Source organism: Manihot esculenta, chromosome 10, assembly GCF_001659605.2.
Source record: "Manihot esculenta cultivar AM560-2 chromosome 10, M.esculenta_v8, whole genome shotgun sequence".
NCBI classification, from domain to species: Eukaryota; Viridiplantae; Streptophyta; class Magnoliopsida; order Malpighiales; family Euphorbiaceae; genus Manihot; species Manihot esculenta.
Genome location: NC_035170.2, coordinates 29,492,289 through 29,509,429, shown reverse-complemented (window position 1 = coordinate 29,509,429; position 17,141 = coordinate 29,492,289). Strand labels below are relative to the sequence as shown.

The 17,141-nt window shown below is 43.7% G+C and overlaps 1 protein-coding gene across 1 annotated transcript; it reads right to left on the bottom strand.

Annotated features, from left to right (window-relative positions):
- Positions 1-6: 6 nt before the first annotated feature.
- Positions 7-1,758, bottom strand: LOC110624841 (probable 3-hydroxyisobutyrate dehydrogenase-like 2, mitochondrial). Its single transcript, XM_043960936.1, has 2 exons — positions 1,465-1,758; positions 7-1,176 (listed from the first exon to the last, which is right to left on the bottom strand). Exon 2 carries the CDS (start codon positions 1,154-1,156, stop codon positions 230-232), a length of 927 nt encoding a protein of 308 aa, XP_043816871.1. The 5' UTR covers positions 1,157-1,176; positions 1,465-1,758; the 3' UTR covers positions 7-229.
- Between the last annotated feature and the right edge of the window lie 15,383 nt (positions 1,759-17,141).

Sequence of the window (17,141 nt, the reverse complement as noted above, 5' to 3'; positions counted from 1 at the left end):
TTATAGTAAAAACAATCTGACTGCATCGGTTAACACAACCAGTAGTCAGTTATGATTCAATTTATCGTACAACACAAATTTCATTCTTTTTGAAGACAAATCAAATTAATAACTTATTCACAAAGTTCTTTGGAGTAAAAGCTCCAGTCTACTCAAACAAATACTCAAGCTAAATTAATCAAAGTACAATCAGATTCAATTCTTAAACCAGAGAGAGGAGACGTCGATCTTACTTTCCATTTAGCCTCTCTATGACAGTTATAAGACCTTGCGTGCCAAGATGCCCATCACCATTTGCAACCATCCCAGCAAACAACTGCTTACTCAAAGCAGCCCCAGGCAGCACTGGCACCCTCCTAGCGTCACTTTCTTCCACGACATCCACGCCCATGCCCAAATCCTTCACCATGTACTCAGTAAACCCGCCTGGCCGAAAGTCCCTCCCGATCATTCTCTCCCCAAACAACTCCATAACCATTGAACCTGCCGCCCCTCCCCTCACCGCATCCATCCACTTCTTCATATCTAACCCTGCCTTCTCTGCGAATAACAGACCTTCACTCAACCCCAACAAATTGCCCCCCACAACGATCTGGTTAGCTATCTTGCAACTCTGACCACATCCCGCTGGACCCATGTAAGTAGATTTGCCTAACAACTCAAACAAGGGTGACAACCACTTGATAACGCCTTCATCTCCACCAGCCAAAATAGCCAATTTGCCATCTCTTGCACCAATATCCCCACCAGAAACTGGCGAATCAACAGCCCAACAACCTTTCGTCCTGGCAGCTGCAAAAATTTCTCGTGCGAGAGAAGGATGGCTACTGGTGGTATCCACTATAACACCACCAGGATTAAGCCCTGCAAGAACACCTTTGCCTTGGCTCTCTAAGACAACTGATCGAACATCTGATGGGTGTCCCAGCATAGTGAATACAACATCACTGCACTTGGCGACATCAAATGGAGAACTGGTGAGTTGGGCACCTTTAGACTGCAAGGACAGGGCTTTGGATGGTGTGCGAGCATAGATGGTGAGGGAGTAACCGGCGGAGAGAAGACGAGAGGCCATAGCAGCACCCATTACGCCTACGCCTATCCATCCTATTCGTGTTTTGGCGGGAGAGATAGGTTCTGGGTATGGAGTCTCCATAGGCAAAATGCAATTACGTTCTACAGATGTGAAGCCAATGAGAGATTATCAGCAGAGAAATTAAAGACAATTTTGAAACTGTTAATGAGCTTTGCAGCTTATAATACCAAATTAAATGAGAATTAAATCAAAATCAAATCTATTCTCGAATCAAAATAAAAATAAAATAATATTCTTTTTATAATTTTTATTCACTCTAATTCTTTAAATAAATGTAATTATTTTTCTTCACTCCAAATATAGTTTTGTTCTTGTTTAGAATTGGTGCTTCTTTCCTATAAGGTTCTTTGAGTTGAATGTGTATTTATAGTTTTTGTATGTGGCTATTGAAATGAAGTGCTGCTTTGATTGATGGCTATAAAATCTGGTGGAATATGCGTCGGAGTGCAGTAAGCCTCATAATCGACCTCTCCATGGCTATTAATGATTTCAATATATAGCACACGTTCTTTCTCTGGTAACTGTCATGGACAAATTTGGAAAGTTTGGAGGAGTTTTATGCTTTCTGAGTCTCACTTGTTCGATTTGAGCTGAACGAGCACTTGTGGGCTTCCTTTTCTGTTAGTCCTAAAATTTCTGGATGTGAATATGAGTTGTCTTGCTGTCCCATGAATGTATAGGGTTATTTCTAAGCATGCGTGGATGTTTTTAGAATTTTATTTTAGTCTCCGATTCATTATGCACTCAGAAATATAAATAAAAGAATCTATCTATGAATGAAATAAAAATTACATGATTCTGAATTTTTAATCCATAGTAGATTGTATTTGGGTAAAATCTCCTCTCTCTTTATTCGTTGCTAAACCTCGTGCTTGTAGTGTGGCTTGGAGATTTCTAGAAATTGATGGACCAATTGGGCTTTTCTCTTTTCTTTTCTTTTGTTAGATGGATTTTTTCTCTTATGGGTTGTTTCGTGGGCTTTGGATCTTTTCTTTGTGCGGTTGAGCTTTATAGTTATATATATACTCTTATTCTATTAAAAAAATATGTATAATATATGTCCTTTAATTCTTGTATTTTCTTGTTTGGAAGGTCTGCTTTATTCTTTAATAGCTCCCTCCTTTTTGAGAATTAGTATATCCCTTTCTTAGCTCGCTTTTTCAGGATCAAGGCTCAAGCAGTTTCGTAGACATTGTCTCGGGATCTGGCATAAGAAAAACTGTTCTGTGGCCTTAATTTATGGGAAGCTCGAGTGGTCTGACAAAAACTGTCTTGTGATCTTGATTAATGGGACCAAAACCCGAATGGTCTAGAGAAAACCGCATTGTGACTGGACATGGCGAAAATTGCCTTGTGGTCTTGATTAATGGAACCAGCGTTCAAGGGTTCTGGAAAAAACTGCCTTGTGATCTGACCTATCGAAAATTATCTTGTGCCCTTCATTAATGGGACCAACGCCCGAGTGGTCTGGCAAAAACTGCCTTATGACCTAACCTGGTGAAAACTGTCTTGTGGCCTTGATTAATGGGACCAACGCCCGAATGGTCTACTAAAAACTGCTTTGTGACCTAGCCAATGAAAATTGCCTTGTGGTATTGATTAATGGGACCAATGCTTGAGTGGTCTGGCGAAAACTACCTTATGGCCTTAATTAATAAGACCAACGCCCGAGTAATCTGGCGAAAACCGCTTTATGATCTAGCCTGGCAAAAACTGCCTTATGGCCTTAATTAATGGGACCAACACCCGAGTAGTCTGCTCATTAGTCTTTCTTTTGGGAAAAGCAATCCATCGTTCCTTATTACCGAAGTTCTCATCATATGAAAATAACCTCATCAACTCATTATTAATAAAATTTTCTCAAGTTACAAATGTTCTATGTATGGGGAATAACTTGACCATTTAGTTTGGCCAGCTTATAGGACCCACGGCGAATAACCTTTAAGACCTTAAACGGTCCTTTTCAGTTTTCTCCTAACTTACTGGGTCCGGCATTGCCCTTTGTTACGTCTGTTCTTTTAAGGACTAAGTCTCCCACATTGAAGGCTCTCAGCCTGACTTTGTTGTTGAATATATTGGATATTTTGTTCTTGTAAGCCGCCATTCTTATTGCGGCCTTTTATAATAAGAACTCGGCTTGTTCCAAATTGAATTGCATTTTCTTGGGGTGTAACGACCCCAAAACGGACCATCACCGGCGCTAGGATTCAGGTCGGCTTAGGGCCGCCAGAACCCGTAGCAAGCCTGCTATACTCTCTGTGTACCTGTAAATCTCATACATGATCATATATTTTTTTTGTGAAAATAAAAAACTCTTTTCTCTGTACCAAGGCTTAACCTGTGCATGCACTATCTCTATACTCTGTACCCCTGACTAGAGCTTGCTCTAGATGGGTTATTTTATACCTGTTAAGCCTGGTTTTTCACATACTCTGTAAAAATATACATACATAGATCATGTCCATAACAAAAGATTTACAACACAAACATTACTAAGTCAAGCACAAATCTAACTTAAACACAACTGGTACATCTCTTTAATATTACATGTCCACTCTAAGCTATTACATAACTCTGCTCTCTTTCTGATACTCTTCTGGTCTTCCCCTGTACACTGTACACTATACACTGAACCTGCAAGACTGGGATTAAGGGAGTGGGATGAGCTCTATAGCCCAGTGAGTAGAACAGTAAAACAAGTCATTAAAACATGAACTTATGAAATGCGTCATATCACAGACAATCCACATCAAGAGTAAACCCGTCACCACATAGTCCTAGTAAACCGTGTCAGGCCGTAGACTGGGGTCCTGGTCTTCCTGTCCTGTATATATATGTGTGTATATAACACCTGTACTTACCATTTGCCAGGCATAGACCGGAAACCTGGTCTTACTATACCTGCCAGGCCGTAGAATGGGGTCCTGGACTTTCCTATACCTGCCAGGCCGTAGAATGGGGTCCTAGACTTCCTGTCTGGAACTACTGGATCATTCAGCATTTACCCACACCAACAATATAGCTATGCAATGCAACATCTTTGTGAATTCTAATGCACTCATCCTATTGCATAAACATGATGCATGAAAGATGCTAAAAGCAGTTAATACCTCAAATTAAAACGAGTAATAAGTTTAGTTCCACTCACCTCTGGCTGTCTGGACTGAATCTGCAGGTTCAATAAACTCTGGAGCAGTACTCACTGCTGATCTCTCTGGTTCCTCTGGTCTGTGAAGCACAGAAAGACTCAAATGAGGGACCAAACTAACTTAAGAATAACTCTATTAAACTCCCCAAGAATCCCCTTCATCTCACTCTAAAACTCATGCAAAGCATGCAAAAGAAAAGCTGAACAGGACACTTTCGGCGGCAGGTTCGGCGGCCGAAAGTCCTCTCCAGAGACGAAACTTATGCACCTTTGGCGGCCGAATCTTAACTTTCGGCGGCCAAACCCTTTCGGGGGCTAGTTTCGGGGGCCAAAAGGCACTCTAGAGACGAAAGTCTCTAACCTTCGGTGGCCGAACTCCCCTCCAGAGTCGAAAGTCCAAAGGCTCGGGGGCAAGCTTAGGCAGCCGAAGTCACCTCCTCTCACCTCCTCAGGGGTTCGGCGGCCGAATGTACCTTTGGCGGCCGAACCTGAGTTCATCAGCAGGGCAGAAACTTGCCCTGCCTCTCGCCAAATGCCCCAAACTCCTCCAAACACAAACACCACACTTCCTCAACTTGCATACACCTAAGTATATGCTCAAAGGGGTCAAAGACTACCTAAAAACCTCATTCACACAACACATAAAACACATAAACAAGTTCTTCACACAAAAATCACTAAAACCTCTCTTTTCCACCTATTCATGCAACTCTCTCCATAAACCCCATAAATCTTCCATAAAACATGAAAACAAGCTCAGGATCTTCACTTACCTCTTGAAATCAAGTAAATGAACGATCCTAACGTGGAGTTTTGAAGCAACTCTCCTTCAAACTCTCCAAAATTCACAAGTTTGTATTTAAAGCTTAAAACCTTCAAAATAACATAAAACTCAATCAAATCTTTGCATAATTCAATGAAAACATGAAGAAAAGCTTCAGAAGGACAGGGTCTCACCTCAGAAAGTGAAAGAAAACGGCAAGAGTTATCCTTTCAACCGACTGAGGGCCTTTTATAGGTGGTTGGCCAGACCACCTTCGGCGGCCAAACGTGAAACCGAAAGCCATGCATGTTCGGCGGCCGAACCTCACCTTCGGCGGCCGAACCTGGCTTTTCTGCCTTGGTTCATTTCAACTCAAAACTTGGTTCCAATTACCTTTAAAACATTTAAACATATTGTATTATTTTAGAAAAACATAAATCCTACCCTTCTAGAGGATTCCGACATCCCGGATTCCACCGGACGATAGGAATTCCGGTACCGGACTCTAGCCGGGTATTACATTCTCCCCCCTTAAGAACATTCATTCTCGGATGTTCCTAAAACAAACAACAAACAAAAACACAATAAAAGGAGGAAACTAACCTCAAAACAGATATGGATACTGCTGGAGCATAGACTCCCGCGTCTCCCAGGTGCACTCTTCCAGATTATAGTGGTTCCACAAAACTTTCACCATCGGAATCTCCTTGTTCCTTAGCTGTCTGATCTGCGTGTCCAGAATCCGTACTGGCTGCTCTATATAGGTGAGATCTCCAAGAATCTCTACATCAGGCTCACTAACAACTTGACCCGGATCTGACACAAATTTTCGTAGCATAGAAACATGAAATACCGGGTGAATCCTCTCCATAGAAGTGGGTAAATCCAGCTTATATGATACATTTCCGATCCTCTGTAAAATCTCAAAGGGTCCAATGTACCGTGGAGCTAACTTACCCTTCTTCCCAAAACGAACCACTCCTTTCATTGGAGACACTTTCAGCAATACCCAATCTCCCTCCTGAAACTCTAACAGTTTCCTGCGAATGTCTGCATAGCTCTTCTGTCTACTCTGTGCTGTTCTGATCCTCTCTCTGATCACAGGCACTGTTCTACTGGTAAGCTCTACTAACTCTGGCCCTGCAAGAGCCTTCTCTCCTACCTCTTCCCAGCAAACAGGTGATCTGCACTTCCTCCCATATAATGCTTCATAAGGAGCCATTCCAATGCTAGCATGATGACTGTTATTGTAGGCAAACTCCACCAAAGGTAGATGCTGCCTCCAAGAACCGCCAAAGTCTAACACACACATTTTGAGCATATCCTCTATGGTCTGGATGGTCCTCTCTGACTGCCCATCAGTCTGTGGGTGGAAAGCAGTACTAAAATCTAATCTCGTGCCCATTGCACTCTGCAGACTTCTCCAAAATCTGGAGGTGAACTGAGGTCCTCTGTCTGAAACTATAGACACTGGGACTCCATGTAATCTCACTATCTCATCCAGATATACCTGTGCCAACTTATCCACAGAATAGTTACTCCTAACTGGAATGAAATGAGCAGATTTCGTGAGTCTGTCCACAATCACCCATATAGAGTCTATCCTGTTGGATACTGCCGGTAAGCCCACTACAAAATCCATAGCTATACTTTCCCATTTCCATTCTGGAATCGGCAGTGGGTTAAGCATTCCAGCCGGCTTCTGATGTTCTAATTTCACCCGCTGACAAGTCTCACAGGCTGTCACGAACTGCGCCACTTCTTTCTTCATGGCTGGCCACCAATATACCTTCTTCAGATCCTGATACATCTTGGTGGCTCCCGGGTGAACACTATACCTCGCATTATGAGCTTCCCTCATAATGTCTTCCTTTAAACTGCTAATATCTTGTACACAAAGTCGACTCCCAAAGTGAAGGGTCCCTTGGCTATCAAATTTGAACTCTGCACTGTTGCCTGACTGAACAGTCCTGGCAATTTTCATCAACTCAGGGTCCTCATACTGTCTCTGAGCTATCTGCTCCAGAAACACTGGTGTCACTCTCATCTATGCTATCAACGCACCTGTACCAGACAATTCTAGCTGTAATCCCTCCTCGATGAGCTTGTAAAGCTCCATCACTATTAGTCTCCGCTCTGCTGCTATATGAGATAAACTGCCTAGTGACTTCCGGCTTAGGGCGTCTGCCACAACATTCGCCTTACCCGGATGATACTGGATCTTACAATCATAATCACTAAGCAATTCTACCCATCTTCTCTGCCTCAAATTCAACTCTCTCTGGCTCAAGATGTACTGTAAACTCTTATGATCAGTAAAGATCTCGCATTTAACCCCGTAGAGGTAATGCCTCCACATCTTGAGTGCAAAGATAACTGCTGCCATCTCTAGTTCATGGGTGGGGTAATTCAACTCGTGCTTCTTTAACTGTCTAGAAGCATAAGCAATCACCCTATTCTGCTGCATCAAAACACAACCCAATCCCACTCGAGACGCATCACAGAACACTGTGAAAGCCTCGTCACTAACAGGCAGAGCTAGCACTGGTGCTGTTGTCAGTCTCCTCTTGAGCTCCTCAAAGCTCTCTTCACACTGGTCTGACCAGATAAACTTCTGGTTCTTCTGAGTCAGTTTGGTCATAGGAGCTGCTATCTTTGAGAAGTCCTGTACGAACCTCCTGTAGTAACCTGCTAGTCCCAGAAAGCTTTTAATCTCAGTCACTGTAGTGGGTCTGGGCCAGTTAGCTACAGCCTCAATCTTCTTGGGGTCTACCTCAATTCCATCTGCTGATACCATGTGTCCCAAGAAGGAAATGTTCCTCAACCAAAACTCACACTTAGAGAATTTGACATATAAACCATGCTCTCTCAGTGTCTGCAGAACTATCCTCAGATGCTGGGCATGCTCCTCTGCATCTCTGGAATACACTAAGATGTCATCGATAAAGACAATCACAAAGTGATACAGAAACTCGCTGAAAACTCTGTTCATGAGATCCATGAATGCTGCAGGGGCGTTAGTCAACCCGAACGGCATCACTAAGAACTCATAGTGCCCATATCTGGTCCTGAAAGCTGTCTTAGGCACATCTGCCTCTCTGACTCTCAACTGATGATACCCAGATCTGAGATCTATTTTAGAAAAACAACCTGCTCCAGCTAGCTGGTCAAATAGATCATCAATCCTAGGCAGAGGATATCTATTCTTGGTAGTGACCTTGTTTAACTGTCGGTAGTCAATATAAAGTCTGAGGGATCCATCCTTCTTTCTGACAAAGAGCACTGGAGCACCCCAAGGTGAGGTACTAGGGCGGATGAAACCCTTATCTACCAAGTCCTGCAACTGCTCTTTCAACTCTTTTAACTCTGCTGGTGCCATCCTGTAGGGAGGAATAGAGATAGGTCTGGTACCAGGCAACAATTCAATTTCAAACTCTATCTCCCTACCAGGCGGTAGTCCTGATAAGTCATCTGGGAACACATCTGGAAACTCTCGAACAACTGGTATCGAAGCTGGTTCCCTAACCTGACTGTCTAGCTCCCTCACATGAGCTAGAAACCCCTGACAACCCCTCCTAAGCAACCGACGAGCCTGAAGGGCTGAAATCAGACTTCTGGGTGTACCTCTCCTATCTCCTCTGAAGACACATTCTGACCCATCCTGGTCTCTGAGACTAACTACCTTGTCTCTACAGTCCAAAGTAGCACTATATGTAGATAGCCAATCCATTCCTAGAATGACGTCAAAATCTGTCAAATCTAGAACCACAAGGTCAGCTGGAAGGCATCTACCCTCTATAAACACTGGACTGAAACGACAGACTGACACTGCCACTGATGGGTCGCATTTGGGTCCACTGACCCAGAGAGGATACTCTAACTCAGAACTGATCAAACCCAATCTCTCTATGGCTCTCGAAGCAATAAAGGAATGAGAAGCACCGGGGTCCATCAAAGCATACACATCTGAACACCCAATGATAAGATTACCTGATACCACTGTGTTCGATGTATTAGCCTCCTCCTGAGTCACAGTGAAAATCCGTGCTGGGGCTACAGGATTTCCACCTCGGGAACCTGCTGCTGAAGTAGAGGCTGCCCCTCTTCCTCTACCTCTGCCACTACTCTGAGGCATGGCTGAAACCGCTGGCTGCCCTACTGGCTGTACAACACTGCCTGAACTCATCTGTTGGGAAGGTGCCACAAAAGTCACCTGAGGACAATCCCGAGCAAAGTGCCCTACCTGTCCACATCTAAAACAGGCTGAAGATCCCAACTGACAAGCTCCTCTGTGTGGTCTCCCACATCTCCTACATACTGGAATAGCTGTGCCAGAGCTTGAGCCACTACCCATTCCCAGACCAGACTTGACTTTACTCCAGAACTTATTCCTTGTTCCTTTTGCCTTTTCCCATCTTTTGCTACCTGAGGTTCCTGCACTAGGGGCCTTAGAACCTGAAGCCTGTGCCTTTGACTGTTTCTGAATATTGGCACTAGCTTCCATCTTCCTGGCTGCATCCACTATAGAGTGAAAACTCTCCTTTTCTGCTGGAAGGATCAAGGAAGAATACCTGGGATGAAGTCGCATGGTATATCTTGTTGCCTTCTTCTGATCAGTGTCATAGGCCTTACCCACGTACTGAAGCAAATCCAGGAACTTATCCGTAAATTCATCAACACTCATTTCATCTGTTTGTCTCAGCTGTTCAAACTCTATTATCTTCATCTCCCTGGAGCTATCAGGAAAAGCCCACCCTGCAAACTCATTGGCGAACTCTCCCCATGACATACTGTTCATTCTGGGCTCGATATAGTTCTTAAACCATTCCCGAGGCTTCTTACATTTTAGTGTAAACCCTGCCATCTCAATGGCTCTGCTATCATCAGCACCCAACTCATCAGTGATCATCTTTGTAACGACCCGGAAATCAATACCCCTCTGTAACAGCCCGAACCATCACTGGCACTAGGATCCAGATCGGCTTAAGGCCGCCGGGACCCGTAGCAAGCCGACTATACTCTCTGTGTACCTGATAAATCCCATACATGATATAAAACGACTCAACAATCCTGTAAAACTCTGTAGGCACTACTGCTACTCAGATATGTCAATCTGAAATGACCCTCAGGGCCTATACCAGGGACTACTATCTGCTATAGTTCAAGGGATTGAAACCCTTTTAAACTGTAACACAATCCACTGGTATCTCATCAAAGCCATACATTAAGCCTACTCTCACATTTCTCATCAAGAAACGTAAAACAGGATTCATGTACAAAGGGATTAATCATACATCACACTATAGCAATGACACTAGGGAAAGCACTAGTCTATCCAGTATATGACAGTACATATCAATACATTACAACTAATCTTATAATTACATCATGTCCACTATTCTATTACAAACATACATTCATGCATATCCTTCCTCTTTACTTTTGCTGACTCTGTCTTCCCATAGCTATCTCAGAACCTGCAAAACTGGAGTTAAGGGAGTGGGATGAGCTCTAGAGCCCAGTGAGGAGGAACAGTAAAACAATTCATTCATTATATGCTCTCATGGAATGCATCACATCACAAACATATCATCTCAAGGATGAACTTGTCACCTATAGCCCTCTACTATATCTCATAATATGTCCTGCTGTGCCAAGGAGACTAGGTCATCACCTGGACTTCTCTTATTTCTCTCATATCATAACATGTCCCACTGTGCCAAGGAGACTAGGTCTTCACCTGGACTTCTCTTATCTGATCTGACAGCCCAGCTGTCTAACTCATAGTACCAGGAGCGACCTGGACTATCCAGGGGCGACCTGGTATGGCTATCTCATGCCATATCTCATATGCTCTCATGGTGTCTCAACTGATATCAAGGGCTATGGATCATTCAACATTCATCCACACAAATATCATCTTATGCAATGCAGCATATTCGTGGATTCTAATGCAACACAACCTAATACATAACATGGCATTTTATGATGCATGGATCATGCTAGAAACGTGTCATTTCTCAATTTAAAATATTAAGTTTAGTTCCACTCACCTGTAGCCACTGTTTGGCTAACTCTGGGCTACCTCTAACTCTGAAGCAGCTACTACTGCTAAGAACCTCGGTTCCTCGGGTCCAACCCTACAATGAAGGACTCAAATGAGGTACCAAACATACTCTATACAACTGATAACTAACTCTTATACAACTCCCCAAAACCCCTCAAAACATGCATGCAAAAAAATCAAAGGAAGGATGGACAGAACACTTTCGGCGGCAAGTTCGGCGGCCGAATGTCCTATCCAGAGCCGAAACTCAAGCACCTTCGGCGACCGAATCTCTACTTTCGGCGGCCGAACCCTTTCGGGGGCAAGGTTCAGGGGCCAAAACACACTCCAGAGACGAAAGTCTCTAACCTTCGGCGGCACCTTCGGCGGCCGAATCCTGCAAACAGAGCCGAACCTCAAAAACACTCAGGGGCAAGCTGTGGCAACCTAAGCCACCATGCAAGGGGTTCGGCGGCCGAATGCTCCTTTGGCTGCCGAACCTGAGTTCTTCAAGACCTCAGCTTCGTGCATGAACAAGCCTGCCAAACACCAACTCCACTCCACACATGCATACTCAACTCCTCAACTCACATATACTCTGGTATATGCACAAAGGGGTCCAAAACTACCTATTAACCCCAACAAAACAGCAACTATAACATATAATCATGCCTTCACCATTAAAACATCAAAAAAACTAAACCTTTAAACCTAAGCATGCAACTCTACCCTTAACCTTTTTAAAAGCTGTTACAACTCATTAAAACAAGTATAAAAACTTCCCTTACCTCCTGAAATCAGAAGAGGAACAATCTGAACACTGAACTCAGCAACTCCTCTTCAAAAATCACCAAAACCTCACTTTTCTCTCTTTTTCTCTCAAAACCACTTCTACACGATCAACCCTCTGCTTAAGCTTGTAAAAAGCTTGCAGATGAGTCATGGGAGACGTGGCCTAACCCTCTAGTCATGATCTGGAGGCAAACAGCTGTCCAAATCACGGACTGAGGAGCGTGCATAGCTTAGCCGACCACCTCAGCTTCGGCTGCCGAAACTGCATGCAAAACCATGCAACTTTCGGGGGCCGAACATAAACTTCGGGGGCCGAACATTGGGCACTTTCGGCGGCCGAACTTACCTTCGGCGGCCGAACCTGGCCTTTGTCTCCAAAACCTTTTCTCTTCAAAACTCAATCCTATTATAGTCAAACCTTTAAAATACTTAAAAATCTTTTAGAAAACCTTCACTCTATCCTTCTAGGAATCTCTGACATCCCTGAACTCCATCGGATGATAGGAATTCCGATGCCGGATTTAGCCGGGTATTACATTCTTCCCCCCTTTAAAAACATTCGTCCTCGAATGTTAAAAACAAACATCTAACCAAAACAAACAAACGAAGCAGAAATCTGCTTGTCACAGAGAAACGCAGATATCGCTGGAATAAAAACTCCCGTCTATCTTATCCTTACAACACTCCTGGGGTGATTCTAAGGAACTTCTCTTCTTAGATCTTCTTATTCTTCTATTCTGCGAGCTAAGTGCGTATGATCCGCTCTACCTATACCATACAGGTGAGATTCCCTGAGATCTCCACCTTTGGTTCATAGAGAACCTCTATTGGATCCAACACTACTCCAGAATAAAAGAAATACGAAAATCAAAAGCAGATCAATGCTACCCCTCTCATCCTTTATAGGATTCCAAGGGTTTAATCTCTTAGCTCTTTACGGAATCATCATAACTTAGAGATATCATAAACACACTGTAACTTCCCACTACGCACTCTGATCCTAGTCTACTCGTCTTTTTCTCTAGTTTCTTTTCTTTTGACCTCTTCTTCCTGTTGGACTAACTCTAGCTCTTAACAGCTAACACCCTGATTTCAGATCTAGCTTGGAAAACAACTGACTCCTGCCAACTGATCCAACTGATTATCAATCTGAAGCACTACCTGTGCTTATAGGATAAACTGGTAAGCGACTTTCAACTGAAGGCAGCTAACATCTTATCTGCCGTATCCTATAGATACTGGTTTGGATATTCAGAGTCGCTGATCAGTTTCTTTTCCACTACTTTCTACTTCAGACTTATCACTACCCACTTCTTAGATCGATAACGATCTCATCTTTTACCGTATACGGTATTACCTTCATAACTCGAGTCAACTACTATCTCTATACCATCTGTAGGATAATATAACTCATGCTTCTTCCACTCTTGTTCAGAAACATAAGCAATTATCCTGTTACTTGCATTACCACAGACTTTAGTTGCACAAGGGATGTATCATAAGACACTGTGAAAGCATGTATTGGTAGACAAAGCTACGACTAGTACTATACTGTACTGTACTGTACTGACATTAGTTTTACTTTAGTGCTTCACAACCCTTGTTACACTAGTCAGACCACACACCTTCGAGTCTTTCTTGAACATTGGTGTGCCTCTGTTAAGGATGTTTTAGACTACTCTTTCTGTAGCAATTTGCCAAAACCCAGTAACCACTCATCCTTGTCACAGACATGGGTCTAAGCTAATTGCTATAACTTTTACTTTCCTGGGGTCTATCTCATTTCCTTTTTGGGTACTAAACTTTTCTAGACTGCACTACTTCTCCACGAGAACTCATATTTAAAGAACTTGGCAGCTAAGCCATGTTCTCTCAAAATCTGCAACACCAGTTTCTGATAATGGGCACTCTCCTCTATGTTTTTGGATCTCATCACGGTATTGTCAATACCGGAATGATTCAGACTCACACTAAAACCTCTGCTTATGGGAGTCATGAATACTATAGGGGCATTACTAGCCTGTAACCCTTAGTGCCCATATTCCTTTCTGAACGCTGTTCTTACTTTCTTGGTTACTCTTATCCTACCTGATAGTACCTGGATTTCAGATCTATCCGAAAAAAGACCACTGGCTACTTTTACTTGGTCTCACATAGATCGTCGATCCAAAGTAATAGATACGTGCTGGTAGTGACTTTGTCCAACGACTTACAGCCGAAACAAAGTCTCACGGATTCATCCTTCGTTTCCCATCACAACTCTGGAACATTCCAGGATGAGGTACTAAGTCGGATACAATCCTTGTCTACCAACTCTAGCAACTACTCATCTGGCCCTTACTATTCCTCTCACTTTACTGGTACCACCCTGCAGAGAAGACTAGGAATGGTTCTGGGTCTAGATACCACTCCTATTTCTCACTCTATTCTCTTAACCGGTGGTAAACTTGGCAAACTTGTCTGGAATAACATCTAAAACTGTTCTCTGGCTGTGGACACAAAACTGGTTCCCTCCCTGATCTGACTAACTACTATGCTCTTAACACGAGCAAGAAACCTCTGATAACCTTTCCTGACCAGCTTAAGAGCCTCTAGGGCTTATATCAGACTTCTAGGCATCTCTACACTGTCCTCTCAACAGACTCCCTGTGATCCATCCTAATCTCTAAGCCTGACTACTCTGCCTCTGCTCTCTAAGGCAGTACGATGAGTAGCTAGCCCATCCACCCCTAGAATGACATCAACAGTCACTCTAGAACCACTAGGTCAGCTGGTAGGCATCTACTCACAACTAGTACTGAATTCAACTGGCAGACTAACTCTGCCGCTGACGGATCACACTTAGGTCCACTGACCCAAAGAGGACACTCTAATCCCAGAAGCTATCAAACCCCTACTCTCTGTGGCTCTCAAAGCCCTAAGGAAAGCGAAACATCAGAGTCTCTAACAGTAAACACATCAAAACATATGGAAGTGAAAAATACCTGTCACCGCCATATCCGATGTGTAAGCCTCTTGCTACGTCAAAGTGAAGATCCGTGCTGGCACTGATGGACCTTCACCAGGGGAACCTGTGGTAGAAGGAGTGATCCCGCTCCCTCTGCCTCTGCCCTGCGCCATAGCTAGCACTCCTGGCTGAACCACTCTATCTGAGGCTGTCTGATGGGACTGTGTTATCACTGTCACAGTGGAACACTCACGTGCTATGTGTCCTTCCTGTCCACACCTGAAACATGCTGTTGTCCCCACTAGACAGACTCCCTTGTGCATCCTACCGCACCTCGTACATCTAGAACTTTTCCAACCAGAACTCGAGCCATCGCCAAAACCCATACTAGACTTGAATCTGTTCCAAAACTCTCTTTTCTTTGACCCTTTCAGGCCTCTCACTTTCTTTTTATTCCTTGCAGTAGCCTCACCCAACGAGAAACGATCACTGTTCTCTGGGTCATTTTCTACACTCATGTTCTCTGTGTGCTCAAACTGCGCAAAGTCACTCTCCTTACACTCCCTTGAGCTATTTGAACAAGCCCATCCTGCAAACTCTGTAGCAAACTGCTCCCAGGATAAGCTTTCTACCCTCGGGTTCACATACTGGTTGAACCATTCCCTCGCTTTTTCACATTTCAATGTGACCCCTGCCATCTGAATGGCTCTACTCTCACTGGCTCCCAACTCATCAGTTAGCAGCTTAACCATTCTAAGATACTCAACAGGGTCATCACCAGTCTCAAACTTGGGAACATCTAACCTCAAATAATCTGTCATCTGCACCATACTTCCTCCAGATGAACTAGGCTTAGGTGTTTGGCCAACTGGGGCTACTGATTCTATTGGTGGTGGAGGAGGTGCAACCTGCCCTGGGTTAGGGTTTACTGAACTTAGATAACCAAAGAAAGGTGGAACCATGGTATATTGTGGATATGGCGGGTAACAAGAAGGATAGGGCATAAAGGTGGGATATGGGTTATAGCTAGGGAAACCTGCTGTACCACCCATCGGATACCCTGACCCCCACGGGTAGGGCGGATACTGAGGTGGAACCACTCTCGAGGCCTGAGTGCCTTCTTGGGACTCACCCATATCCTCTCCTAACATACTCATGCCCAGGCTACCCTCTCTTCTTTGTTCAACCTCCTCTACGTCCCTCATATCCCCTGATATACCACCCTGAGCTACTCCCCTTCTACTCTCATCGACAGACCTTCTAGGGTCCCTTGATGTACCTTCTCTACTTAATCTACCAGACATTGCCCTTTGCAGAACAGGGAGATGAGCATCCATGCTCTCATTCTCTGGCGGAGCTCCTGTCAATCTAGCTGATCGACGAGTTCCTCTCATCCTGTTTCTGAAAAGCACAACATCACACAAAACATCAAATGATCCATGTGAGAACACATGAATCCACAACACATATAGCTAACATCTCAATAATGCACATGCATCTCATCATGGCATTTCACATCAGTATGCAAGACAGGACTACACATCCTATCCTAGTGGACATGAGTTTACCTATTGTGCTTCCCCTCCTATACCAGACAACGCCTCTTTCCGATGTGGGATATCTCTATTCCTTGAACAAAAATGTTCAACACACCGTACTCTTGAGGCCCTATGCTCTGATACCAATCTGTAACGACCCGGAAACCGATACCCTCTATAACGGCCTGAACCATCACTGGCACTAGGATCCAGATCGGCTTAAGGCCGCCGGGACCCGTAGCAAGCCGACTATACTCTCTGTGTACCTGATAAATCCCATACATGATATAAAACGACTCAACAATCCTGTAAAACTCTGTAGGCACTACTGCTACTCAGATATGTCAATCTGAAATGACCCTCAGGGCCTATACCAGGGACTACTATCTGCTATAGTTCAAGGGATTGAAACCCTTTTAAACTGTAACACAATCCACTGGTATCTCATCAAAGCCATACATTAAGCCTACTCTCACATTTCTCATCAAGAAACGTAAAACAGGATTCATGTACAAAGGGATTAATCATACATCACACTATAGCAATGACACTAGGGAAAGCACTAGTCTATCCAGTATATGATAGTACATATCAATACATTACAACTAATCTTATAATTATATCATGTCCACTATTCTATTACAAACATACATTCATGCATATCCTTCCTCTTTACTTTTGCTGACTCTGTCTTCCCATAGCTATCTCAGAACCTGCAAAACTGGGGTTAAGGGAGTGGGATGAGCTCTAGAGCCCAGTGAGGAGGAACAGTAAAACAATTCATTCATTATATGCTCTCATGGAATGCATC

Coding starts and splice junctions, on each gene's coding strand:
- LOC110624841 (XM_043960936.1), bottom strand. CDS start 1,156: ATGGAGACTCCATACCCAGAACCTATCTCTCCCGCCAAAACACGAATA.